Source organism: Daphnia magna, linkage group LG4, assembly GCF_020631705.1.
Source record: "Daphnia magna isolate NIES linkage group LG4, ASM2063170v1.1, whole genome shotgun sequence".
Taxonomy (NCBI): Eukaryota; Metazoa; Arthropoda; class Branchiopoda; order Diplostraca; family Daphniidae; genus Daphnia; species Daphnia magna.
Window position 1 is genome coordinate 7,118,136 of NC_059185.1, and position 11,286 is coordinate 7,129,421.

Sequence of the window (11,286 nt, forward strand, 5' to 3'; positions counted from 1 at the left end):
ACCCAAGGAGTGGACGAGCCAACCATTAGGTACTACTACGAAATTCTCAATCTTTGCAGACTGGTTGACCCGAATATGTCAGAAACGCACCGATTGGAGCATCTTTTTAGAGGACTTCGCCCAACACTTTTCAGAAAAATTTATCCGCTGAAACCCAAGACATGCGAAGAATTTTTGGCACTAGCAAAATCCTATACAGAAGCATCACTCATGTCAGACACACGAGGATGGAAGGAAATGACAGCTGAGCCGCAAAAGCCTCAGGAGCAGTTACCAAACCTGTCAGTGGTCTACCCAGACCAGCAAGCAGATTTGATGAAGACGATGAGAGAATTAATTCAAGAGACTTGCGAAAAGTTAATTTCAAAAGAGAAAAACGAGCAAGTAAATTCAAGAGGACCTTTTAAACCAAAAGGTCGCACTCTAACAGGAAGGCCGCAATGTTTTTTTTGTAAGAGGTCAGGACACATTGCTCGCAACTGCTTCAAGAACCCTGAATCAGAACAATACAGAGGTCCGCCTAAAGATGCAGCCGCAGGGGCGACTGCAAAGGGAAATCTTTCCATCAACCTAACCGTTCCAGATACGTTGGAAGAAAAAATGGCTGACCCAGAAATGATCGTGTTCAACTTGAATCCTGCAAGACTAATAAAGGAAGCAGTAAGGTGTGGAGAAATAACTGCAACAGCGCTGATTGATACAGGAGCTGCAGTCACAGTAATCTCACCCGAATTACTAGAGAAAACGGAATTTGTCAAAAAACCTCTAGTCGGACCAAAGATCCGTCTAGTAAATGGTCAAACCCTGTCACCACAGAGTACGGCAGATATAGTAGTAACCCACAGAGGCAAAACTATAAAAGGTAACGCAATAGTTATGCCAATGTCGGGTTTTGAACTACTGTTAGGAAATGACTTCCTACAACAATTTCGAGCTATCCACATTGACTATGAGTCAGAAGAGTCATCATTCACAACAGGGAAATCACCGCTTCCAGAAATCACTGCTCTCCAAGTAGAACAGTCACAAGAAAGCCGGCTGATTTCAAAAGATAGTCAAGAAATACCAGCATACACGGTAAAGCAAATTCCAACATCTATCTCTCACAGAATGGAAGGTTGGTGCATCGTGACGCCATCAGCTTCACTGTTAGCAACATCAAGTCTGTCTACCGGTCACGCGCTCGTACGAACGGATTCGAAAGATATTCCAATCGCCAACTTGTCTCCGAAAACAGTGTGGCTAGAAAAAGAAGTGACACTGGGAACCCTAGAGAAACACCCCGAAGCTGAAGAAATGGAAGAAATTCAAGAAATTCTAACACTAGATGCTTCGGAGGAGAACCAAGATGCAGATGCAGAGAAAGAAGAATTGTTGAAACATCTCGAAGGAAGAATTGGGGAAAATCTAACAAAAGAAGAGAAAGAAGAGACAGTAAAAATCCTCAAGCAATTTGCTCATTGCTTTGTACTAAACGAGGATGATTTGGGATACTGTTCAGTCGTCAAACATGACATCAATACCGCTAATGCGCGCCCAATCCATCAACTTCCTTACAAGAGTGCCTGGAAAGAACGAGCTGTTATTCAAGATCAAGTGGAAGGAATGCTGCGTAGAAGGGTCATAGAACCTTCTGACAGCCCTTGGTCTTCCCCAGTGGTTTTAGTCAAGAAAAAGATGGTACTTGGCGCTTCTGCGTGGACTATCGCAAACTTAACGCAGTAACGGTAAAAGATTCATACCCCTTACCACGTATTGCCGACACCTTGAGTCGGCTGGAAGGCGCCATATTTTTTTCAAGCGTCGATCTTCAATCAGGATACCATCAAGTTCCAGTTATCGACAGTGACAGACCGAAAACAGCCTTCATCACTGCAGACGGATTGTACCAGTTTCGTACTCTTCCGTTCGGTTTAACAAACGCCCCTGGTACTTTTCAGAGGGCCATGGGCATCATCTTAGCTGGACTTCGTTGGACGACGTGCCTGATATACTTGGATGACGTCATAATCTACTCAGCAACCTTCGAACAGCATTTGCAAAGACTTAGTCTAGTGCTGAGTTGCCTTTATCAAGCTGGGTTGAAGTTAAAATGGTCAAAATGCTCATTCATGGAGCACGCACTGAAAGTGTTGGGACACCTCATCTCAAAAGAAGGTGTGGCACCAGATCCTGAAAAACTGGAGGCAGTGCAAAGTTTCCCATCACCCAATGAAGGCCATTCAACAGCAAACAAGGTGAAACGAGTACAAAGCTTTCTTGGTCTGTGCTCGTATTATCGACGTCACATCCAAGGTTTTGCATCAATTGCACGCCCGCTTACTACACTGACGAAGAAAGAAATTCCCTTCACGTGGGGAGAAGATCAAAGTAGCAGCTTCAATGCTTTGAAACTAGCACTTACTTCGGCACCAGTATTGGCGCATCCCAACTATGATCTACCAATGGAAATCTTTCCCGATGCCTGTGGTTATGGCATAGGAGGCGTTCTTGCTCAACACATTGAAGAAGCAGAACGTCCTATAGCATACGCCAGCCGCCTTCTAACAAAATCAGAAGTAAACTACTCAATCACCGAAAAAGAGTGTCTTGCACTAGTGTGGTGTCTTTCAAAGTTTCGATGTTTTGTGTGGGGTTGCAAAGTGAAAGTGGTGACCGATCATCAGGCTCTTTGCTGGTTAATGAGCAAAAGAGACCTTGCAGGCCGTTTGGCCCGATGGAGCTTGTCGCTCCAAGAATACGACATAACTATTGTGTACCGTAGTGGGAAAACGCATGACAATGCAGACTGTCTTTCAAGAAATCCGCTACCAGTTGCAGAAGAGCTAGAAGATGATCGCTGTTTCATCGTGGGAGCAATCACCTTCCCTGGCCTTTCCGAAGACGAAGACGAGTCATTGGCCGAAAAGCAGAAAGCTTGTCGCAATTGGAATCAGCTAATTGTGAAACTCCAGAACGGAAAATCAAGAGTCAAAAATTTTGTAATTCACAACGGAAAGCTGTACAAGGAAACTTTTAAAAATGGAAAGAACTACAGAAGACTGTGCGTACCGGTCGATTACCGTGAAACAATTCTACAGGCATACCATGACGACGTTGTGTCAGGTCACCTTGGCATCAAGCGTACTCTACACAAGATTTGTGATCGTTTCTTCTGGCCGAAGATGGCACTCGACATAACTCGTCACGTACAGAGCTGCGTACATTGTCAAAGCAGAAAAGGAGTCCCAGACAAACCTGCAGGACTCTTACAATGCATCAAAGTAGAGAGACCATTTCAAAAAGTAGGCATTGATCTACTAGGTCCATTCCCACTATCTACTAAAGGAAACAAGATGATTATCGTGGCAGTGGACTATCTAACCAAATGGGTTGAACTGAAAGCCATGCCGACTGGAAAAGCAGATGACGTCGCAGAATTTTTTGTTAATCAAATTCTTCTACGTCACGGAGCTCCAGAACAAATCATAACAGATCGAGGAAAATGCTTTACCTCAGATCTAACGCAAGCTGTTGTCAAGAAATTGCACACAAACCACAAGACAACTTCAAGTTACCACCCTCAGGCAAATGGAGCGGTGGAAAGGATGAATCATACATTGGCAGCTATGCTCTCAATGTACGTCAGCAGTGACCAACGTGATTGGGATCGTACTCTACAATACGTATGCTTTGCATACAACACAGCAAGACAAGAGTCGACGGGGTATTCACCATTTTTTCTGCTCTATGGACGTGAACCCAGACTTCCCATTGATTTGGAATTGGACGCTGATCCCAACCCATTGTTGACAGAAGAGGACGCTGCAATGAGTTATGCAGATCGACTACAAGCTGATCTGACTGAAGCAAAAGAAATTGTAAAAACTAGAATGCAGAGAGTAAAAGAAAAACAAAAAGAAACCTATGATGCTCGCCATAGAGAACTATCTTTTCAAACAGGAGATCTAGTCCTGATCTACAAGCCATTTCGCAAAGTAGGAAAAGCAGAAAAACTTCTTCACCGCTGGTTGAGACCATTCAAGGTGTTGAGAAAGACTACACCAGTAAACTACGAAGTAATCTCCGCAACCGGACGGGGAAAATCAGATATTGTTCACGTCGCTCGAATGAAGTCATTTCACGAAGCCACTTTGGAATGGGAGTCACCGCAGACATCCATCCCAGATAACACTGAGAGAGCCGAGGAAAAGACAAACAGAACGATGGAGAACAACAAGAAGAAGCACAAGACCTACCTGATGCAGTTCACTCACCACCTCTGTCCGAAGAGGAAGTAACAGTACCTGAGGAAATTAACGTGTCACCCGACACAAGTGGTAGTGAAGTGATAACCTCTTCTCCAGACCAGGTCCCTTCAGATGCATCACGAAGACCACTACGAAATAGAAGACCTCCGGCTAGGTATCTCACCTTTTTAGTGCCGTTCTTCATTTTCTTGCTGGCCCCCTCCACAAGCAGTTCACTAATCCTGAGAGAAAACGCCATTTTCAAACAACAAGCTGACGTTGCGTTTAGTGAATCATCTTGGACAATAGTGACTGATCTTGATTTTGGATTACCTGATACGGCCACGGCGTACCTTAAAGAGAAAATTCTGCAACAGCAAGAAGTAGCAGAAAGATGGAAGAATCAAGGTACCAGACCTCAAAAAATAGCAGCCAAAAGAATTACCAGCAGAATGCAGTCTTTCCTGAAAGGAATCGAGAACGCAGCAGATCGATTATCGAATATCAAAAAAGCCTTGAATACAAACCAAAGAAATCGTCGAAGTCTCGTCGACGGGGGAGGAACAATCCTTAAATGGCTTTTTGGAGTATCGACACAAAAAGATTTAGAAGAACTGAATAATCAAATTCAACTTCTCTCCCGAAATCAACGAGAAGTGATCCACATTATAGACAAACAAGCCACAGTCTTGAATGAATCACTATGGGAAACCAGAACTAACGCAAAATTAATTAGAGAACTACGAGGCCAATACTCCATGCTGAAAAATGTGACCACAAACATAATGGAAAAAATAGCTGACATGGAAGACTTAGAACTGAGTCACTTCGAATATTTTTTCCAACTGGATGAAACGTTTGAAGCAATGAATCAAATCTTGCTGTGGCTACAACAACTTGCTGATAGTCTCGACGTCGGCTTTAGTCTTCTAGCCAACGGGCATTTGGCCCCTCAAATCATCTCTCCAGCTAAATTCAACAAAGTCATCAAAACCATCAATGGTCAATTACCAAGAGGATGGTCTATTTCCAGCAACGAACTTTGGGTCGCTTACCGGGAGTCTACTGTCTCGGTTGCAGCCATGGAAAATTCCTTTCGCCTTTTCATACGTGTTCCTATTTTTGATCACGCTCAGCAGTACAAGCTCTTCCAGATTATCAACCTACCAGGATCAACAGATAATGGAACACATGGCGTCTTGTTTGGAAATTTACCAGATTACCTTGCTGTGTCAGGAGATCTCGAAACATTTATGGAACTTTCAAAAGACGACATTAAAGACTGTAGCAAGATAGGACGCCCGCTATGCAAATTCCATACCGGTGTCAGCAAAAGAACTGCTCGAAAATCGTGTGCAACAGCTGTGTTCATGAATGATACACCAAGAATTAACACACAATGCAGAAAGAAATTTACGGAATGGCGCGGTCCTGAAGTCGTTTACATGGGATCCAACCAATGGGTTTATTCTGCAACGAAGCCACACGAAATTGTATTTTCGTGTCCATCTGGTGGTGAGCAGCCAACACTAAGAACAACAACATTACCGCCTGTAGGAATGTTTGAAATACCTTTGGGATGCACTGCTCGTACAGAAGAGTGGGTATTCCCAGCTAGTATGGAAGGCAACATAATGGCACTAAAATTACAAGCAGTTGTCCTACCAACAGTTGAAATTTTTTCTCAAGATGTCAACATTACTACAAACAAGAAACATACCTTCGTGGAACTTCCGCGAGAAAACACCTCTTCAATAGACATCATTAGTCAACTGCTTCATCGTAATGCTCAAGCCAGCCTTTCAACGGAAATGACCGGAGAGCAAATTCACAATCTCATCACTGAAACGAAAAAACAGAAAGAAACATCTTCTATACGCTACCCTTACGAATTGATATCTGCAATCTCACTTATTGCCTTAGGATTAATTGCCCTAGCATACAAATTGTATACACTCAGTGTACGCTTGGACGTACATGAGCGATACGACAACCCTCCCCCCGGAGACCGCGGGAGGGAGGAGCTAGAGATGCAAGAGGCGTAACCATTTTGTCATACGGAAGAAAGAAAAAAGACATTTCCAGTAGAAAAAAGTGTATTGAAAATCCATAGGAAAATTTACATCGCTATTCATTTAATTGTTCGTCAATGTAATCCAGTAGAGAAGTTAAACTACGGGAAAACTCCCGTAGCAAATGGAAATCGTTTGGACTGGGAGTCTCCATGTTGAACGATTGCAAAACATCGTTCCACGTCTGACGCGCGGCCAGACGGTTATCCATCTCAGCCTGCGTTATCTCCGTGTAAAATTCTGAAGAGTGCGGAGTCGGGTAAAAAATGTCTTCATCTGACTCCAACCACCAGAGAAGACGCGAGTGAGTCAGTGAAAACAGTTCGCGGTATTTGGCATAACCGGAATATTTACTAAAAAACAAAAGGAAGAAAGAAAAAGTTAGTTAAAAATCAAGAAAATTGTAAAAAAGAAAAAATTTTTTTTTTACCTGAAGTAATGGTCTCCAAACCAAACGGTACTCACGGATGGTGAAAAACTCAATCGAGCACCAGTTCGTTGAACTTCCGCAAGCACCGTAAAGAAAAACACACGGTCACTTGAATGTAACCAGCTGTAGCGACTCCGATGATTATCAAACGTTGCGTCAACAAAACGCATAAGGGCGCATTCAAACACACGGAGATTCTCTAAAACATCAGAGTAAGTGAACATTTTACTGTGGAGGCTGAAAAAACACTGAACATGCAATCTGAAATAGTCTTCTTACTTTTATTCTTACTGTGATTCATCCTTTCTGATAATCTCTTATCAATGTTTACTTACGACCTTCATCGTAGCTTTGTTTCATTTCGCGCTATTACCTCTCTTCAGCTATCTTTTAATTACTCTAGAAAAAATCTTAAAGTTCTTATGATGTTTCCAGTTTCCCACCTTTTATCATGTTGTCCCACTTTCCATACTATTTTGTAGTACAGTCGGGTCGCCTGTCTTAAAGAAGGGGGACCTGTCGCGGGGAACAACAGCAGATGTCCCTATCTGTTCCTAGAAGCGTCAAACTCAAACGCTATAGTTACGAATGTTCTACTATCTGTTATGTTATCAGACATTTCTTCCTAAATAAGTAGAAGTTCCAGAATAGCTTTAGAATGTGCAGTAAAATCTATTAACCTTAGGGAGAGGGCGTAATTTCAAAGCTAGTATAAAACCCACTGTTTTTCCATTATTAGTCGCTCTCTCTTTCACTAAACTAGACGCTTAACAAAAGTAAGGTTTCAATTCATTATTCATGTAATCATTGTATTCCCCTTTTTCTGTGTTAAGAATAATACAAACGTTTTCAAGTCAAGTGTGACAATATGGAAGACAGTGACACTGACAGTGATGAAACTGTAAACAAACAACGAATTGCTCATGAAAACGCAATGGCTATGTGGAGATGGAAGGCCAAGTGTGTTTGTTTGCTCTATTTGTTGATGAAACGTCGTCGTTTAAAGGCTCTACAAAATTCTTATCGACCAGTTGGTAGGTGTTCTTATTTCCAATGAGTTAAGACATGAATACTAGTAACTGTTTATATTGTCATTCTTAAATAGGTAGGCTGTGGACTAGATTCCACAACTCTTCAATACAACGGGAGCAGCATTCACTGTGTACAACTGTCCTTCTTGCAGAGAAAAGTATGGCAGATTGCTTTACCTTCCGAAACATCACTCGAATGTCTCCATCCATGTTCAATAAATTGTTGAAAATGGTTGGTCCAAAACTTTAAAAAAAAGACACAAAAATGAGACGTTCAGTACCAGTTGGTATAGACTACATTGTTTTACTATCTTACTATTGTTAATTTCCATGTAAAATTTTGATGAAATTACTTCTGGGCCTATTTCTGTTACACATTGAGATTTCTTCCATCTGGAGATTGTATGCGTTCACTGTCATACGCTTTTCGTATCGGACATTCTACGGTTTCAGAAATTGTTCGTGAAACTTGTGAAAAGATTTTTGAAACCCTTTCTCCGATATATCTCAAACAGCCTGATTCCAATGGATGGAAAAAAATAGCAAACGAGTTTTCAAAAATTTTGAATTTCCCTAATTGTATTGGGGCCGGCGACGGGAAACATTTTGCGATTCAATGTCCTAGCAATAGTGGATCAACCTGGTACAATTACAAAGGTTTTCACAGTATGGTTATGTTCGCAATTTGCGATGCCAATTATTGCTTCACTGTGATTGATATTGGCGCTTATGGCAGAGAGGGAGATGCCGGTATCTTTGCGTCTTCACAGTTTGCAATGGACTTGGAAAATGGTTCTTTAGGAATACCACATCCATCTCCACTAGTTTACTCCGATGTGATATCAACCCACGTCTTTGTTATGGTTTACATCTTTTTGAACATATAATGTTATACATTGTTTTTATTGTTTATGATAATCCTTATTTTAGGATGACGCATTTCCCTTGATGAAAAACCTCATGAAACCTTATCCCGGCAGATCGTTAGGCACCTTGCTAGAAGGAGAAAGAACTTTCAACTACAGGTACTATTTTTAAATTCAAAACATCATTCAAAACCATTTTCCCTCATTGTTTTTTATAGATTGTCGCGTGCAAGACGAACGGTGGAAAACGCATTTGGAATCATCGTCAGCAAATTGCGCATTTTTTCCAAACCAATCATTGCTAGTCCGTCCAATGTTGAGAAGTACATAAAAGCCGGCGTGGCTTTGCACAATATGCTTATCCGAGAAGACAGTCGTTTCTATTTAGACAATCAAAATTTATCAGACCATTTTGATGCTAACGGAAAGTTAATTGAAGGAGCGTGGAGGAGTGATGCTACCGCAAAATCGATGTTCCAGTAAATTTTTTATTAGTATAATGTAGCGTTTATAAATCGATACTGAAAATGTTTTCATTTGTTACAGTGATTTTCCTTTGAGCAAAGGATCAAATTACACAACTGTTGCAAAAAATATCCGTAACCAGGTCAAAGAATACTTCATGAAAGAAGGAACTGTACCTTGGCAAAGTGCAATAGTAAATGAAACTGGGATGATCTCTGAAGAGGAAGACCATGAGTAATTATTTCAGAATTTATTTCATAACTATTGTACATCACATTCTTTCGAGTTAATGAATACAGATAATGAGCAGTTAGTACAGTGGACGCAATTTTCTTTCAAAGCATGTCTATGTGTTAACATTGTTCAATCTATCCTCTTCCTTCTTCTTCTTCTTTTTAGCTTTTTCCTTCTCCTTTATTCCTGCGTCATACAACATTTGCTCCATATTGAAGCGGATATCATTTTTGATGCTTGTACTTTTTATCTTTGCAACTACCGAAAACATAAGAACAGATTCTGAATTGAAATTTGAAACTTATTTAAAGTGTTATAGCCTATTACCTTTATCTGCAAATACTTTGCAATAGCTGCGCCATTCCTTAGTGACTTCGTCGACTTCTTTCTCATTTTTTTCGGCTATCAAAGTTGTTGGTGGTTTATCAGATATCAGTTGCGAGACCAGCGCTGTGATGCTCTTTTCTGATTGTTACTCTGCTAACCTACGCTGACGCTTTGTACGACTCTCCGGAAAACTAGGAAGAAAATCTACGGAAAAAAATTATATATCAATTAATACAATTAAAAGGATATGTAACTATTTTAACAGGATTTATTTCATACCACTCGACGAAGTTGACGGAGTAGGAGTAGATGATTTTGGTTTAACACTCTCGTTCACTGTCTTTTTCCCACGAATGATATCTTCTCCTTCTCTCTGTCTTGTACTATCTGTCGAATCGTTGTTGCTGGGGGAATCATTCCTGTTATCTATATAATATTACAGTGAACATTTTGATACAAACATTGAAAAAGAAGAAAAATGCTGAATTGAATGAAGTGTAAAATACCTTTCATCATAAGAGAATAGCCACTCTCAGCAAAAGAATCCATGCTTTCTTCCTGGGACATCGAATTTGAAACACTTTCAAGCGTTATCACCCCACCATCATTTGTCGATATTAGATATAGATGGTCATTATTGGAGTTCAGTGGATCATCATTTGATATTTCCTCTAATGAAGCTTCAAGATTTCTCACTGTGGCCGAAGACATATTTGTAAATCTCCTGAAATATTAAATATATACAAACATTCTGTTTTGGGATGTGTTTTATTGTAACTTACGTTCTTTGTTTGATATGTTTTTCCAAGAATAACATACTTTGATATAAATCCCAATGTGAATATTGAGACATTGAATCTTCCGCAGAAGTACCTGTAGGATTCTCGTTGTTATACTGTTTTCTTGTTCTTCTGAACTTGTCCACCAAAGTTCCCCATTGCAATGAGACATCTTCTGCGCTGCAACTTTCAAAAAGTTTGGATATTTCCACCTTCACATTGGTTTTAACAGTGATGTCTTTGTATGTTTTACAAGTGGTGTCATACAAGCATGGATAATTCTTCACTGCCTCAATTAGCTGTTCCCGTTCTTCTTCTGACCAATTTCTTGAAGACCTAAAATAGAATAAGCAATAAACCAAAATAGTTGCAAAAGATTTCATGACATAATATTTACTTTTTGATTTTCTTTATCTGTGATTTTTTGGGGGGCGACTTGAATTTGTTAGGGGAATTCTTTTTGGCACCTTTAGTAGGCCCCATATTTATTTTTAAAATAAAAATTAAAAAAATTTATTATTAAATTTAAAATTCTACACCTGACATATCCCAGAATGAATAAACAGGAGAGAAAACCTGAAAAAACAAAAGAATGTAGACAAGCGTAATAGATTTTGGCTACGTAGTGCGTAGAACGTCCCAAAAACTTATGTAAAAATGAGATCAATCTCATTTTTACGTACGCTCAGTTTTGACTTCGTTTTGACTACGTTTTGAGTTTACGTATTACGTACTACGTAGAGCGTTGTGTCTGAACACTCCTCCGTTCCCAGCTACGTAACTCGGAGCGTAAAAACGCTATACGTAGTACGTAAAACGCTCAAAAAGGCTGTAGTCTGAACGTGCCTTAAGG

At 40.4% G+C, this 11,286-nt stretch overlaps 2 protein-coding genes across 3 annotated transcripts; one reads left to right on the top strand and one right to left on the bottom strand.

Moving 5' to 3' along the window:
- The first annotated feature begins 8,430 nt into the window (after positions 1–8,430).
- On the top strand, positions 8,431–9,126 carry LOC123471344. Its single transcript, XM_045172586.1, has 3 exons — positions 8,431–8,625; positions 8,693–8,787; positions 8,847–9,126. Exons 1-3 carry the CDS (start codon positions 8,431–8,433, stop codon positions 9,109–9,111), a joined length of 555 nt encoding a protein of 184 aa, XP_045028521.1. The 3' UTR covers positions 9,112–9,126.
- Positions 9,127–9,510: 384 nt separating this feature from the next.
- LOC116920069 (uncharacterized protein DDB_G0289357) lies at positions 9,511–10,961 on the bottom strand. 2 transcript variants are annotated; one of them, XM_045172362.1, is made up of 6 exons: positions 10,831–10,961; positions 10,437–10,769; positions 10,161–10,378; positions 9,934–10,080; positions 9,671–9,858; positions 9,511–9,585 (listed from the first exon to the last, which is right to left on the bottom strand). In XM_045172362.1, exons 1-5 carry the CDS (start codon positions 10,914–10,916, stop codon positions 9,800–9,802), a joined length of 843 nt encoding a protein of 280 aa, XP_045028297.1. In that variant the 5' UTR covers positions 10,917–10,961; the 3' UTR covers positions 9,511–9,585; positions 9,671–9,799. The 2 variants fall into 2 exon arrangements, with proteins under 2 accessions (XP_045028297.1, XP_032782022.2); XM_032926131.2 differs by having other exon boundaries at positions 9,655–9,858.
- Between the last annotated feature and the right edge of the window lie 325 nt (positions 10,962–11,286).

What these genes read in the sequence shown, in the direction of transcription:
- LOC123471344 (XM_045172586.1), top strand. Translation starts at nt 8,431, where the DNA reads ATGGTTATGTTCGCAATTTGCGATGCCAATTATTGCTTCACTGTGATT. An exon ending in CAACCCACGTCTTTGTTATG is followed by an intron (nt 8,626 to 8,692) that starts GTTTACATCTTT and finishes TCCTTATTTTAG; the next exon opens with GATGACGCATTTCCCTTGAT. An exon ending in GAAAGAACTTTCAACTACAG is followed by an intron (nt 8,788 to 8,846) that starts GTACTATTTTTA and finishes TGTTTTTTATAG; the next exon opens with ATTGTCGCGTGCAAGACGAA.
- LOC116920069 (XM_045172362.1), bottom strand. Translation starts at nt 10,916, where the DNA reads ATGGGGCCTACTAAAGGTGCCAAAAAGAATTCCCCTAACAAATTCAAG. An exon ending in AAACATATCAAACAAAGAAC is followed by an intron (nt 10,379 to 10,436) that starts GTAAGTTACAAT and finishes TTAATATTTCAG; the next exon opens with GAGATTTACAAATATGTCTT. An exon ending in TCCGTCAACTTCGTCGAGTG is followed by an intron (nt 9,859 to 9,933) that starts GTATGAAATAAA and finishes TTTTTTCCGTAG; the next exon opens with ATTTTCTTCCTAGTTTTCCG.